Genomic DNA, 17,257 nt, shown 5'->3' on the forward strand with positions numbered 1-17,257 from the left:
CACTTGGCAAACAGTAGTGGCTAAGTGGTGTCGGAAGCGAGAACGCTAATATTGCGAGCTCCGGTGAGGAAACAGCCTTGCAGTTCCGCCATGCGCGCTCATCATCCGGCGCGACCTAAATCTCTGCTGCATTAGCGGGTCACAAATCTAAATCCAGAGAGGCCGCGCCAGAAAGACGAACGCCGCTCGCTTCCGAGTAGTTAGCGCGCCATGACTATGCATCAGGCGAGTGAATATTCCACGGTACGATCTGCAAATGGAACGTGAAATTACACACCTCTGCTTCCATTTATGTGTGCTGTTTCCTCTTGCCTACTGTATATTAATGAAATTTCAACCATCTTCGCTACGATGCGTCACTTTTATTTACTGCGGACAGTGCAGTCCAGTTTATCTGGCATTCCAAAGCTTTTTCAGTAGTCTGTGTTCCGTGTTTCCAGAGCAAAAAAAAAAGAAAAGAACCTTGCACGTTATCGATCAGTGTTTAGTGTAGTAGTTTCTCGCATGCCTATTTCTGTTTCCAGATTGAGTATTTAGTACTACAGTTTACACAGTACACATTTTGAAAGGGACAGTCCAAGCGTCGAGTCCTTGAACGGCAAACCGCTTTAATCCCTCCACAAGTTTTATGTTGTTCCATAAACGTAGATTTTACTCCCTTCGGACGCAGCCCGTATTGGGTATCCCACAGCAGTAGTAAATTAAATTGATTAATGTGAGTTATAGATTAAGTTTACACCAATGTAACCTACAGATAAGTTTCTACTTACGTTGCCGTTACTGAAAAGCTTAAAATAAATTTATTTGTTAAAAAGTAAATCACACAAAACGCTTCCATCATCGACGATGCATTGCTGAAGACGATCGCGAAAGCTCTTCGTTAGATTTTCAGTAATTTCTTTAGGAATTGCCTGTATGTCCACCAGGATTACGGCTTCCAACTCGTAAGTATCGTGAAGCCACCTCGAAAAATCTAAGCTCCTGAGACGACCTTAGAGAGAAAAATAATTCAACCTTCTGATTTTTCTGTGTCTTTATCTCAAGAACAAATGTTTTTTGTGGCGAATCCACAGTACCGCTATGTTTCAGCCCGCAGTCCGGACAGGGATAGAGGTCATCCATGAAGAAATGATTGAGAACGTAATGAACAGCTTCCGCGATTGTGCTAAGCAATGCTTACCGATAATGGAAGCCATTTTCGTGATGTACATTTTGAGCAATAAACTTGGGCTAAGCTTTCCAGTAATGGCAATAAGTGTAGAACAGTTACCTATAAGCTACATTGGTGTTAATATGCTATAAACCTCATAATAAGCGAATGAAAATGTGCTATGCAAGTGGGCCATATTGTATAATCCGCTTTCGATCTTGTGTACGCATCGTTACATCTATGAATAACACTTCCTAATCATATTTATCTTTCACAAGTGATTCTGAATATTTTTATCTCTTTGACGGTATTTAGAGAGGACTTTCAACTATTCTAATCCCTCACGTCAACACCTCTGAGAAATGATCACTTGCAATGGTTCGCGCGACTCCCCCAGTCGGACGTTAGAGTCCTCCCTCGGGCATGGGTGTGTGTGTGTGTGTGTGTGTGTGTGTGTGTGTGTGTGTGTGTGTGTGTGAGTGTGTGTGTATGTGTGTGCTGTCCTTAGCGTAAGTTACTTTAAGTTAGATTAATTAGTGTGTAGGCCTAGGAACCGATGAGCTCAGCAGTTTGGTCCCATAGGACCACAAATTTCCAATAATCACTTCTTACTCGGTAGTGACCGAGATTCAAATTAATGACCCAGAGCACTTTACAACCATTATAGCAGAGAACTTATTTTTTACTGTAATTGGATTTTTAGTGATTCTGAAGTCAGGATAAAGACTAAAGCTCTTTGTCCGGGAAGATCGGAGCAGATATCCTTCTTTTGAGAACAGTGGTCTAACAGTTGAATTGTCTTACTGTTCCAACAGTGTCTCACGAATTGATGGAGAGTGATAAAGCTGAAGACGCCCACATTTCATTTCGAAATTTTGTTAGTACATCAGTCAAGTTTCGAGGGAGAAGGCACTGCCCTACTCCAGAAATTATATCGTGCGACTTCCAAGGAATATAGAGGCGAACTCCAGTAGTCTATTACCAGACCAATACTCATTTTCACTGAAAGTTGGACAGAGCCACATATCCAACTCTTCATCGCACCGAACTTGGTTTCTAAAGAAGCAGTCTCCAAACGGACGCCATTGGAGATAACAGTATTAAAAAACAACATTGGCCTAAGAGGCCATAGAAGATAGCTAACGACGTTGTCGTCGCCACCAGACGAATCCCAACTACGTTTATAGCACGTCAACTTGAATTTCATCATTTCTAGCGAGATATGTGCAAATATTGTTAAAAGAGAAGTGCTTTCATGAAAAATTCATTCATACAATGAATACGGTATATTCACGCAATTGAGATGCTTTTCGTTACTGTGCATTAATGAGAGTCATATGCTGAGAAATTAGTCATCATCTCAGTTTGTGTATATAAACGAATACCCTAATTTTTTGTTTAAAGAATTATTTTACTATAAATAACATCTCATTGAACTTTGACTTTAGTAAAATCCGTCGTACAAAATTTTTCTCAAAGGTGATGCAATCTTGTCCACTATTCGGTTCACCTTCATATCCCCCATCCCCCCCCCCCCCCCCCCCAACAAACAGTCTCGAGCACCGCCTCCGTCATGAACGTGACTTCTAAACATATCCTTACTGTGCGTCCAGTCTGCTGGCTAAGCTTCTGAATTCTTCACACACCAACAGTTTGCTTTGCCGTTACAAATTTTCCCACATATTTATTTCTCCTAGGTTTATTTAGCGTACTGACTCCCCCCATACGACTGGATGGATGAACACTGAAACAAATATACGATTGTGAAATAAAAAAAACTAACAAACATGAACTAAACAAAGTGGAATCTACAGACTACTATTAGTTTGTTAGGTGTAATAGTTACAAGCCGCACCTTAAAATGTGCTGCCTGGCCAGTAACACATCTACTATTATTTTGTGTTATTAGTATCAAAAATGCACAAAAATGGCATGCATCGTCCTAATGATACCTCAAATGAAAACTTCTGCGGTAAATTCTATTTCGAACTGGTACCTTGTAAATGTGTATATTAGACAGTATTACAAATAAATAGTATCAGTCCTATCTTACTGCTTATAATTTTACTTCTTAATATCTCCCAGTTTGTGAAAAACAACACTCAGTTTCAATTTAGGTCCTTAAAAAGATATTTAGAAGCTTTTTTCTCGCTCCTGAAAAGTTGGGTTGTTGCACTTAGGAGGTATTACACGTTAAGGAGCGAAGTGTCACTTACAAGATGAATGGTTTCAGCCTATGCGACTGTCTTCAGATCTTTTAGTCATCATCAAATGATCCTCTACACTAGGATAATAACTTCATCACAACAAGCTATGGTTTAAACCACAGGTTACTGAATGTCTCTGAATAATATGTGTTCCCTAATGATACATATAATCCTTAAATGTTTAAGCTTTTGTCATTTACCGTCTACCGTAAATGTCTAAGTGGTGAATCTCAAAGGCGAATTTAGAAAATGAGTGACAGCATGCAAAAGCTCGTATATCGCATAAAATAAGAACTAAAAGGAGGCTTCCAAAATGCGTGTCATGCTAGGTTGCGCCGTTGTCGGCTCAGAAGCAGCGAAAGACCAGCGGAGGAGAACAACGAGATAGGCTGGATATCTCGTTTCCAGGACGTGGCCATTCGGAAAGACAATGTGTCACAACACAATGGACAACACGGTCGCAGGCTGGCCACCTCATTCCATTCCAGTGCAACGATGGCACGTCAACACATAATGGATACCTGTAGCACGCAACACATGTCACACAAGAACAAAACGTGAGCTGAAACAGAAGGCCGCTGGGAGATGGAGACTACCTCGTTATTTCTCATCAAAAACATTACCTGCAGAAATGCTACCCCACTGTCTCTAATTCCCGATTACCAATAACTAAATGATTTGAGGCACTCCTACATTGATGATGGTCACCAATACATGCACGTCAGTGGCTGTGGACATTCCAGGAGCCGCTGTTTTGTTGTGCCAATAATTTACAGTTAGCACTTCTCACCAGCACCCATGCAGATGCAAATCTAACAAAATAATTTTGGCTGGACTCCGCCTCTAACAGTTTACATTTCTTTGGTTTGTCATTTATAAGGTTAGTGGGTTCAAATATGAGAGAAATTTGTTCACTATCAATCTGTCATCCAAAGTAACAATCGACATTGGCGTTAGTCATTTCACAATGTCCCTCAGTTGTGATCTTCTCTGACTACTGTGTTGCCCTTGCTATACGTAACATTATTCTTTTTACCTCCCAGGCAGCAGATACTGAACAACCGAGCGAGACGGCAAGGTTTTAACAGATCTGAATTCACTTGGAGTGATGTTTCATTTCGATTTTTCGTGGATTTCCTGAGTCACTTCCGACGAACACCTTGAATAGGTCACTGTCAGACCACGGGAAATGCGATTTTCTAAACCCCAACTCGCTGGTGTGTTATAAAAGGTTGGTTGATATTTACAAATAGCATATCATTTCTGGGGTGCATTATATCTCCCGTGTGAAAGTTTGTTTTTAAAGTTACCGTGTGTATTACAGGTATGTGCGACGCAAAATATTAAACGTTTTCAACCGATGCAACCAAGGTCCTCGATAACCATAAATCACTCTGTGTAGAGTATTACGGACCTCCACTCATCCCATCAACATTTCATCATTATAACAACACGCTCAGACGCGTTTAAGGCAAGTTAAAACTATTTGTCGGAACGAGGCTCGAACACGTGCTACATGAATTGCGCACTCCGTGAGTTCCTCATCTATAAACTAAGAATTTCGTCATATTTTTCCCAGTTCCCAAGTTCTACAGACCCTCAAGTTCTTGGGAGAACGGATATATCGAGAGTTCGACTTAACCACAGCCGAAGGTTTGTTACTAAATGGTTCAAAAGGCTCTGAACACTGTGGGACTTAACATCTTAGGTCATCAGTCCCCTAGAACTTAGAACTACTTAAACCTAACTAACCTTAGGACATCACACACATCCATGCCCGAGGCAGGATTCGAACCTGCGTCCGTAGCAGTCCCACGGTTCCGGACTGAAGCGCCTAGAACCGCACGGCCACCGCTGCCGGCTTTGTTACTAAAATTTATTTTTAGAGGAGCACATAGAACGATGAAACATTCAACACGAGTTTAAAATTTATACCCGCCTAGCAGCCTGCGAGGCATACAGGAAACCAGCAAATAGTTTAAACTTACAGATGTTCCTTGCGACAGGAAAGAAAAATTGCCATCTTAACTACGTGTCCCGTTCGTTAGCCACACTTGATTGTACACCTAAAACTGTCGTATTACTGAACTAAAATCCATAATACAAATAAAGAGTATGATGTTGAGATGTGAACGCTCAGCCATTTGTATGATTACTTCCACAATTCATCCACACGTTACTGCAACGAAATGAATTTTGAAACTGCACTGTGAACGCAATATGCACAACTAGAGATAACCTTTTAGACACTTTCACGAATCGCTATGCGGTTAGTGGATGCGAGCATGCAGTTTAGTGGATCCCACTGTCGTGTGATATGCTATTGTCATCTGACAAAATGATATCCTGCTTGTATAGGACAAGAACTAGGTAACAGATGTCTAAAAATTAAAAAAGAAACCTGACGAGGTGCATACGGGTTTCATAGGTTTGTCTGCGTAGCCGTCTACCACAGCAGAATTTCAGTTTTACCGATAAAAGCAAACTGTAATTTCTCGCTGTCATTGGTTACTTGAAACTATCCTCACATTGGCTACACGGAATGCCACATTACCAACCGATGACGAGTCCTGGTTGCCACTCGGCTACAGGTTACAGACGACACAAACACATTCAAAACGACAAAAGAATGATAGGAACAAAAATGAGAGCGAATAAAAAATGTCAATCCGATGATGAAAATGACGCAGCAAAGAATTAGAAATAAAACAACACATTTGAATCAATTAATTGAATAAAAATGTTTAAGTCTTTTGATTAGATTCAGAAAAATAAAAATTTTTTCTGCATTTGGTGAGATTCGAAACTTAAACCTCTACACGTCCGTTTTATACACTAGCCACTTCGCTATGCCATTACACTGCAAAAATTAGTTATATTTATGACTCTACTGTCGCAGTAGCAACGATTTATTGACGGCCTTCAAAATTCCAGCTTCACGCAATATCGTGCGAGGCTTATCTAATGTAAGCAGATCGCTGTGATTATAATTACTGTATTAACGATAATGAATTGCGCCTAGGGTGGAAGGATCCAGTAGTGTTTGATTAATGCTACGTGCGAAACATGTGCATTTCATTAGCATCATGTGTGTGTGTGTGTGATGAAAGAAGTAATAAAAAGGTCAGACCCAGGATTCAACATCAAAATGCATGAAGAAAGAAATCTGTACAAAGAATAGGAAGTAAACTAATTGTTGTGGCAGTTTGGCAAAGGCGAACGTTTCGGGCTTGACGTTGAGCGCTTTGATGGGAGGCCAGCTACAACGGATGAAGTAATTTTAATCGGATTATAGGTGAAGGCTACCGAGTTTTAGGGGGAGAAACGGTCGCTAGAGCGGGGCGAAGGAACTCAGCCGTTGCACGGAGAGTGGCAGAGAGTAATGCGGCAGCTTCAGCTCGGGGACGGTGGCTCCAAGGAGAGAGCCGTACACACCGCGCCGCGCGGCTCCCTGCTCGGCGTGCCGGCGCGCCGCGTCTTTTGATAACTGGGCGCCGTCAGACGTCACGGACGCCGGCGGCCGGCTATTAATCACTCCATGGGGCGCCAACACCTGGCGTGATCGATCGCCCCAGCCTCAGGTGCAACTCCTGCCCCCCCACCACCCCCACCCCCTACTTCGACCCAAAAGCCACTGTTGCACGAGCGCACTCTGCGACGAGAAGGCAGCGAACACACCACCTGTCATTCACGCGACTACTGTCAAAATTCAGTATCAGCCGTAATCCCAAACTTCCGAACAGCTCTCGGCACTGTACCGCTATAAAATCGAAGTTCTACAACCAACACGAAACCTTGACACCACGTGTCGATGACATGTTCATCCCTACTTCTACACATTAACAAACCGCAGCATTTTAAAACTGAATATTTCAAGTCGTATTACCTTCTAAATTACATCCCTAACATACTAGGCAAACTATCAGCGTGATAATGCTGCATGTTGGACAGAATGTATATTAGGTTGTATCTAGTTTTACGTGACCACTTCGACACACCATTGAAAATTTTGACATGAAATGGATTCAGTTGTGCGACTGGATTCGTGATTTCCTGTCAGAAACGTCACAGTTGGTAGTAATAGATGGAACGTTATCGAGTGAAACAGAAGTAATATCCGGCGTTCCCCAAGGAAGTGTTATAGGCCTTAGATTGTCTACAGATGATGCTGTCATTTACCGTCTTTTAAGGTCATCAGATGATCAAAACGTTGTTGTTGTTGTGGTCTTCAGTCCTTAGACTGGTTTGATGCGGCTCTCCATTATACTCTATCCTGTGCAAGTTTCTTCATCTCCCAGTACTTACGTCAGCTTACATCCTTCTGAATCTGCTTAGTGTATTCATCTCTTGGTCTCCCTCTACGATTTTTACCCTCCACGCTGCCATCCAACGCTAAATTTGTGATCCCTTGATGCCTCAGAACATGTTCTACCAACCGGTCCCTTCTTCTCGTCAAGTTGTCCCACAAACTCCTCTTCTCCCAATTCTGTTCAATACCTCCTCATTAGTTATGTGATCTAACCATCTTATCTTCAGCATTCTTCTGTAGCACATTTCGAAAGCTTCTATTCTCTTCTTGTCTAAGCTATTTATCGTCCATGTTTCACTTCCATACATGGCTACACTCCATACAAAAACTTTCAGATATGACTTCCTGACAATTAAATTAATACTCGATATTAACAAATTTCTCTTCTTAAGAAACGCTTTCCTTGCCATTGCCAGTCTACATTTTATATCCTCTCTACTTCGACCGTCATCAGTTATTTTGCTCTCCAAATAGCAAAACTCCTTTACTACTTTAAGTGTCTCATTTCCTAATGTAATTCCCTCAGCATCACCCGACTTAATTTGACTACATTCCATTATCCTCGTTTTGATTTTGTTGATGTTCATCTTATACCCTCCTTTCAAGACACTGTCCATTCCGCTCAGCTGCTCTGCCTAATTCTTTGCTGTCTGTGACAGAATTACAATGTCATCGGCCAACCTCAAAGTTTTTATTTCTTCTCCATGGATTTTAATACCTACTCCGAACTTTTCTTTCGTTTCCTTTATTGCTTGCTCAATATACAGATTGAATAACATCGGGGATAGGCTACAACCCTGTCTCACTCCCTTCCCAACTACTGCCTCCCTGTACTTCCCTCTGCAAATTGTAAATAGCCTTTCGCTCCCTCTATTTTACCCCTGCCACCTTCAGAATTTTAAAGAGAGTATTCCAATCAACATTGTCAAAAGCTTCCTCTATGTCTACAAATGCTAGAAACGTAGGTTTGCCTTTCCTTAATCTTTCTTCTAAGATAAGTCGTAGGGTCAGTATTGCCTCACGTGTTCCAACATTTCTACGGAATCCACACTGACAAAACTAAATGCAGTATGGTTTAGATAAGATATCTGTATGGTGCGAAAAGTGGCAATTAACCCTGAATAAAGAGAAGTGTGAAGTTATTCACATGAGTACTAAAAGAAATCAGCTACATTTCGAATATGCGATAAGTCACACTAATCTGAAGGCTGTAAATTCAGCTAAATACATAGGGATTACAATTGCAAATAACTTAAATTGGAACAGCCACATAGATAATATTGTGGGTAGAACAAACCAAAGACTGCGATTCATTGGCAGAGCACTTGGAAGGTGCTTGTCCGCCCTATTCTGGAATATTGCTGTGCGGTATGGGATCTGCATCACGTGAGAGTGACGGATGACATCGAAAAAGTACAAAGAAGGACAGCTCGTTTTGTATTATCCCGAAATAGGGGAGATAGTGTAACAGACATGGTACGTGAATTGGAGTGGCAATCATTGAAACAAAGGCGGTTTTCGTTGCGACGCGATATTCTCATTAAATTTCAATCACCAGTTGTCTCCTCCGATTGCAAAAACATTCTGTTGGCACCCACCTACATAGTGAAAAATGATCATCACGATATAATGAGAGTAATCAGGGCTCTCAGAGAAAAATTTAAGTGCTCGTTTTTCCTTCGTGCCGTTTGAGAGTGGAACGGTAGAGAGACAGCTTGAAGGTGGTTCATTGAACCCTCTGCCACGCAATTTATTGTGAATAGCAAAGTAATCACGTAGATGTAGATGTAGATGTATTTTCCGCTCGTAGGAAGTAAATATTTGTTTATGAAGTAAGGTAACTATACGCTTACAGATGTACAAAGTTTATTTATAATGTATATAGCAAATAACAATACTTATTCAGTGATGATACAGCTCAGAAAATTTTTAAATATTCTTACATGTAGGTTTACAAACATACTCCGCAAGCCACTTAATGGTGAATGGCAGATGGTACCTTGTACCACTACTAGTGACTCCCTTTCTTCTTCCACTAGCAAATGGAGAGCGTGAAGAACTGCTGTCTACATGTCTCTGTGCGACCCTAATTTCTCTTATCTTCCTGATCCTTACACGAAACCCACTTGGCCAAAGAACGATCGTTCTGCAGTCAGCTTCAAATACCGTTTCTCTAAATTTTCTTAACGTGTTTCGCGAAAAGAACGTCGCCTTCCCTCCAGCTATTCCCATTTGTCTTCACGAAGCATCTTAACAGTCGCTTGTTGAAAGTACCTAACGGTAACAATTCTAGCAGCACGTCTCTGATTGTCTCGATGTTTTCCTTTAACCGCACCTGGTGGGATCAGAAACGCTCGAGCAACATTCAAAAATAGGTCGTACTAGTGCACTATACGCGATATCCTTTACAGACGAGCTGCACTTTTCTCCCAATAAACAGAATTTGCCTTCCCTACTAGCATGCTTACTTACATACTCGCCCAATTTCGTACTGATTTGCAGCGTTACACCTAGATATTTAATCTACGTGATTGTGCCAAGCAGCACAGCACTAATGCTGTATTCGAACATTTCCTACTCATCTGCATTAATGTTTTCGAGACGGAGCCGAGTCTCACGAACTTGGCGTTTTAATTTATTAGTTTTTAGCACTGACTCTATTAGCACCAAATTTTACAGACAGTATCTACATATGCTCACTAAATGTACTGCAAAAATTATATCATTGGATGACGAAGAATTCACGAGACTATGGTTGTAGGCAAGTGCCCGAGTGAGACTCGGACCCATCTGGAATGCGTCAGCCTAACACTTTTCTACGATTAGATCAAGGTGCCATTCATCACACCAACTAGGATTTTGTCTGTCACCTTGCATCCTTCTACAGTCACTCAAAGATGACACCTTCTCGTACAGAAAAGCGTCATCAGCAAACAACTGCAGATTGCTGCTCACCATGTCCGTTAGAGAATTTATGTATATGCCACACTTCCTGGGGCACTTCTGGCAGAACCCTTGTTCCTAACGAACACTCACCGTCGAGAACAACGAACTGGGTTATATTACATAAGAAGTCTTCGAGAAACTCACATACCTGGGATCTTAATGCGTATGTTCGGACATTTGTCAACGGTCTGCTGAGGGGTACCGTATCGAAAGCTTTCCGAACATTTATGGATATTTAATCTTCTTGTCGCCCTTCATTCGCAGTTCGCAGGATATCATACGAGAAAAAGGCAAGCTGAGTTTCGCAAGAGCGATGCTTTCTAAATCCACGCTAATCATTGGACATAAACTTTTCCGTCTCAAGGAAACTTATTATAATCGAACTCAGAATGCGTTCAAGAGTTCTGGAGCAAATTTGTGTTAAGGATATAGGTCTGTAACCTTGCAGCTCCGTTCTTATACCCTTCTGATGTACAGGAGTCAGCTGCGCTTTTTTACAGTCATTTGGAATTTCGCGCTGTGCAAAATATTTCCAAGAATGAAAGCTAATTAAGAGGCCAGTGCTGTAGAGTACTCTCTGCAAAACTAAATGGGTTTCCATTCGGATGTTGTGATTTATTTGCTTTGGACCCTTTCGGTTGCTGCATAGTGAAACGGTAGCTAAAGATCATTCTTTGCCAGCGCGCACATACCGCTCACAGGCTACAGCCAAACTGGAAACTGACCACTGAATCCACACATTTTCAGACTTCGAGGCGACTGCATCCAATCCATAATCACGGCCGCCTGTAGTGGCCGAGTGGTTCTAGGCGCTATAGTCTGGAACCGCGCGGCCGCTACGGTGGCAGGTTCGAATCCTGCCTCGGGCATGGATGTGTGTGATGTCCTTAGATTACTTAGGTTTAAGTAGTTCTAACTTCTAAGGGACTGATGACCTCAGTAGTTAAGTCCCATAGTGCTCAGAGTCATTTGAACCATTTGAACCATAATCACGAGCTAGAACCGAGGAAGAAGAAATGAGTGAGCAGCCAAGTCAATAACTCCCATGAAAAACAAGACAAACAAATGTAAATTGAGCACTCCTGAATCCAGGTCCCACAAAACAAACCTGCAGTAGGAGACTGTCAGTACACCACGAGAAATATATATACCCGATCCAAACTGTGCAAAAAAGAACAGGAGGCAAAGTAACGTTATCTATTGCAGAGATCACTGGTCGTCCTTACAAAAGGATGCTCCATGACAAAGAATCTGAGAAAAACGAAAGTGGATTTAACAAAACTAAAACTCGAAGAAACAAAAGTGATGCTAAGTCTTCAAGCTGGTTCTACATCTACATCTACATGGATACTCTGCAAATCACATTTAAGTTCCTTGCAGAGGGTTCATCGAACAATTCTCTATTATTCCAATCTCGTATAGCGCGCTGAAAGAATTAACACCTATATCTTACCATACCAGCTCTGATTTCCCTTATTTTATCGTGGTGATCGTTCCTCCCTATGTAGGTCTTTTAATGATGTCCATCCCAAATCCTGTATAATTTCTGTGACACTCTCTCCCATATTTCGCGATAATACAAAACGTGCTGCCTTTCTTTGAACTTTTTCAATGGATTCCGTCAGTGCTGTCTGGTAAGGATCCCACACCGCGCAGAGGACGGATAAGTGTAGTGTAGGCAGTCTCCTTAGTAGGTCTGTTACATTTTCTAAGTGTCCTGCCAATAAAACGCAATCTTTGGTTAGCCTTCCCCACAACATTTTCTGTGTGTTCCTTCTGATTTAAGTTGTTCGTAATTGTAATACCTAGGCTTTTAGATTAGACTGATTTGTTGTGTAACCGTTATACAAGATCTGCGAAGTTAACCAGGAGGCAGAAATGATAAAGACGGTGTGAGAAAGTAAGAGCGAAGAAAGATGTATGCTGTTGTACTAGTTGCAAGTCGGAATGGAAATGTTGAAACCGTTCAGTGTAACTCCAAATGTAGCCTAATAGTTTAGATAATGAACACATATGAAGAACTCAGATGTTTTTGCTAATGTTTTAAAAATTAAAATAATTGTTTGTCAAACCGAATAAATTTCTGTATTTTTTGCTATAGCTGAAAAAGTTCTGATGGTACAATTTATAATGTAGAAGACCTTCTCACGTGCTGTACCGCTTTGCTCTTCTCCACCTATCATGTCATATTTTCCGCAACTGTAGAAAATTTATTTTTAAAGCTTTCAGCATGTGTGTTCGATAGAATGGGCCGACAAATTACTAGTCTTACTTTTTAGGTAATGTACATTAGATTTCAGTAATATCAGAAAAAATTCTGAAAGTGACACAGTTGTTGTCGCCAGAGCTAAGGACATTCACTCTGAGTGTGCCACACAGGCTGTAGCCACAGAAACTCTTTGTCGACTCTCTCTATTAGCTTTTGCTATTTACACTAAGTTGCGCATTTTGAAAAGAGCGCGTAGCAGTCACTTAGCACTAAACTGTCTGCACATATCCCTGATGTTAGAGGCGGAAAAGGCGTAGACGGTTGTGAAGTAGTAAGGCGAGCCCGCGGCGTGTGTTGCAGGTGATCAGCATCAAGGACAACGACAGCCTGGCGGCGATGCTGGCGGCCGAGGTGCAGGCGGACCTGCTGATCCTGATGTCGGACGTGGACGGCATGTACACGGCGCCGCCGGGCCAGGAGGGCGCCCGCCTCATCTCCACGTACACGCCCGACCTCGAGGAGACCATCCGCTTCGGCAAGAAGTCCAGCGTCGGCACCGGCGGCATGGACTCCAAGGTACCGTACTGCTGTGCTTCCGCGCCTTCTCACTTCTATGCCGCACGATTATTCGTCATACGTTCAACTTTATTCGTCTCATAGAAATTGACTTACCCGCCGATATACGAGGTTTCAAATAATTCTTCTTGGTGTGTGACTGCGTCATCTGATGTACAGGTTTTAACTAAATTCCCTATGTAGATTTTGAGGACTTGTAGTGGGGACCAAGAAGGTTAAGTTTAGCATAGGAACCCTTGTCTGGAAATGAACCTTTTTTTACGCTACATGCAAAGTACTGTAATAATGAAACTTCCTGGCAGATTAAAACGGTGTACACCGACCGAGACTCGAATTCGGGACCTTTGCCTTTCGCGGGCAAGTGCTCTACCAACTGAGCTACCGAAGCACGACTCACGCCCGGTACTCACAGCTTTCTTCTGCCAGTATCTCGTCTCCTACCTTCCAAACTTTACAGAAGCTCTCCTGCGAACCAGAGCAAAAGGCAAAGGTCCCGAGTTCGAGCCTCGGTCGGGGCACACAGTTTTAATCTGCCAGGAAGTTTCATCTCAGCGCACAGTCCGCTGCAGAGTGAAAATCTCATTCTACTGTAATAATCGTTGGCCTCTGTGTCCTGTTGCTCGTCGTCTAGGTCCACTTACACGCAAGGCTCGATGTAACCACCACCGACATCAACACTGATACAGTACCAGCGTACCATGCCCTGGTACAGACGATCACCAGTCACTGGTTCTCCACCATCTGCCGGAGGCATAACCGGCGCCAGTAGGCTTTCCTCGGATGCCACAGGGGTCTCGTAAAGCATGGATTTTGTGTGACCCAGACAGGTAGTAGTCTACAGAGTTCAAGTAGGGAGAACGTGTATGCTAAGAAATGGGGCCACCACGACGTATCCACTGTTGCGCAAATCGTTGGTCCAGATGATCTAAGACCGCAAGTGAAAAATTAGGTAGTGTACCATCTTTCTGAATCCACATGTTTCAACGCACATGCAGTATGCAATCCAAGAGCCCATGCAAATCGCCTTCAATGAGTCACAAGTATGCGGCACCCATGAGATGTCGTGGAAGAAGGTATGGCACAATCACACATCCATTCGGAATGCTGCCCAAAAATTCAGACCCATCCTGTTCCTTTTTCATCAGTCTTGTGACTGGTTTGATGCGGCCCACCACGAATTCCTCTCCTGTACCAATCTTTTCATTTCATAGCAGCACTTGAGACCTAAATCCTCAGTTATTTCCTGGATGTATTCCAATTCTGTCTTCTTCTACAGTTTTACTCTCTACAGCTCTCTCTAGTACCATAGGGGTTATACACTGATGTGTTAAAAGATGTCCTATCGTTCTGTCACTTCATCTTGTCAAAGTTTTCCATATATTTCTTTCCTTGATGATTCTATAGAGAACGTCCTCGTTCCTTACCTTATCGGTCCAGCCTATTTTCAACATTCGTCTGTAGCACCACATCTCAATTGCTTCGACTCTCTTCTGTTCCTGTCTCCCCACAGTCCTTACTCCACTACCGTAAAATACTGTACTCCAAAAGTACATTCTCAGAAAATTCTTCCTTAAATTCACGTCCATTTTTAATACCAGTATACTTCCCTTGGACAAAGAAAAAGTTCAAATGTGTGTGAATTCTTATGGGACTTAACTGCTAAGGTCATCACTCCCTAAGCTTACACACTAATTAACCTAAATTATCCTAAGGACAAACACACACACCCATGCCCGAGGGAGGACTCGAACCTCCGCCGGGACCAGCCGCACAGTCTATGACTGCAGCGCCTTGGACAGGAATGCCCTTTTTCCAGTGTTAGTCTGCTTTTTATGTCCTCCTTCGTCCGTCTGTCATGGGGGACAGAAATGTCATTAGACCGTATCCCTCCTGAAACCCTAAGGGCGGGCGGTATGTGAGTTTTCATCGGCCCACACATGACTGTTGTGGGAATTGAGAACACCTTACCTGGTGAACTTGCCTTCATTTGCGAAAAGACACCTCTGTGAGAAGTCGGATTCGTCCACACAACAGTGCTAGAACCACTTGCAGAAGTTGGCTCCAGCCGTAAAATCCTGTGGCAGCCTTCTGGAGATGCTAGGTCTATCTACTGCTCAAGCATAACATACCGGACAGTTTTCTGATCAACAGTCAGTCTACTTCCTACGTTCCTGGTACTCGATGTCACGTTCTCTTGCACATCATGGAGTACAGCCATTTCAAACTAGGGCGTACTGGTGGTGAATGTACCTGTCTCCGAAGACCCTAGTGCACCATGGCAAAAAGGGAGTTTGAAGGTGTCTGGCGATGCGGAAAACGTTCCGTGTACAACTGACGAGCAGCCGTCCCATTGCACCAAGTTGCGCCGTTCAGTAATATCATGTCGGAGTCTTCCGCAAACGTGACATTCACCATGGTCAACAACAGCACACTAAAAATGAAATGTACATGCAGCTTGCATTCTGTACCGAAGTGAATGATTTCTACCGTCCAGTAGTAGTGTGCGAACAAAGGCCACAAGCACAACAGCAAGTACAAACCTCTCTCACCACATCACAAACTCATCGGAATGAGATGCAAAGAAAGCTGTTGTGGATACGAGACATCAGTTGAGCGGTGAATGACGTTCGTAATACTGTAGTGAAGCTTCAAAATACGGGAGATTTGAATGTTGTAGAACTGTGTAGAAATTCAACCTCAAAATTATGTCACTTCATTTTAAGAAAAATAAACCTCAAAATAATAAACATGAGGATCTGTCAGTAAGAATATCGCGTTCCTGTATCCACATCACAATGAATTTTTTAGTATTCGGAAACTACTGAGCCAGACCACTACCTAACCAGAGTGAAACTACATTTAAAGACCCCTGTTCTTAGGAAACGAACTCGACAAAACAGAAGCACAAAACTGAGAACAACTCAAAAAAAGTTCATCAAACTGCTCAAAACCTTGGTGCATTAAGAATTGTGAACAGGAACTAAGACGTCTACACAAGGAATTACGTCGGATAAGAACCACTGCTACACCGGTATAAAAGATACACTAAGTAAATGTAGTTGTATGTTTGAAAACCAAACGTCTCTCAGAAACCAGGAGAAACTAGATAGGCTGCTTATTTACGAAGAATGAAGATTGAACGTGAAAAGAACAGTTGAGTATCCTGCACGAAGTTATCTTGACAGACGATGTCCAACAAGACAGACAGTTCAGTGAATTCGTAAAATCTTTTAATTGAAAAGGGAGGGGGGGGGGGGGGAGGGTGAGTAGAACACTACACGAAAGGTAAGGAGGAAGCTTGCAACGAGCAGAACAAACGATTGCACATGTTTCTATTGGTGGCTGAGGACTGTGTAGTGGACAACATTACATGAGTATTTACGTGATTTACTGGTTAATAGTTATAGCAGTTACAGGTATTAAATTTTAGGTAGGTTAGTACCTGTAAGTATGTGCCGCAAGAGCAGCCATTAATGCTTATTTTCCCCTGGCAGCAAGTTAGGTGTTGAAGTGTGGATAAATGGATGAAAATGAGTTCTTCATATTGACGGATATACTCCGCTGATTAGTGCAATTATGACCGTGCAGAAAACGTTAGGTCATGAAGTTTTTGACGTGTTTATGAGAAGACTGAGCATCACACACTTATGAGTGTACATATTAAGGTACCATACACACTGAAGCGCTAAAGAAACCGGTATAGGCATGCGTATTCAAATAAAAAGGTAAGTAACAAGGAGAATACCGCGCGCCACTAATAATGTGGGGCTTGTGCAGCTGGTGTGAAATGGGACCCCTGATACGTTTAGATACGACTCTGACAGGTGACACGTACGTAAGCATCCTGTCTGATCACCTGC

At 42.4% G+C, this 17,257-nt stretch overlaps 1 protein-coding gene across 1 annotated transcript in view; it reads left to right on the plus strand.

Annotated features, from left to right (window-relative positions):
* LOC126276148 (delta-1-pyrroline-5-carboxylate synthase) overlaps positions 1–17,257 on the plus strand; it is a 174,656-nt gene that overhangs the window by 72,265 nt on the left and 85,134 nt on the right. Inside the window, exon 6 of the mRNA XM_049977255.1 lies at positions 13,182–13,397. Within this exon, the coding sequence (XP_049833212.1) occupies positions 13,182–13,397 (216 nt within the window). The remainder of the gene's footprint in view (positions 1–13,181; positions 13,398–17,257) is intronic.

The sequence above is a fragment of the Schistocerca gregaria genome, chromosome 1 (assembly GCF_023897955.1).
Source record: "Schistocerca gregaria isolate iqSchGreg1 chromosome 1, iqSchGreg1.2, whole genome shotgun sequence".
Classification (NCBI taxonomy): domain Eukaryota; kingdom Metazoa; phylum Arthropoda; class Insecta; order Orthoptera; family Acrididae; genus Schistocerca; species Schistocerca gregaria.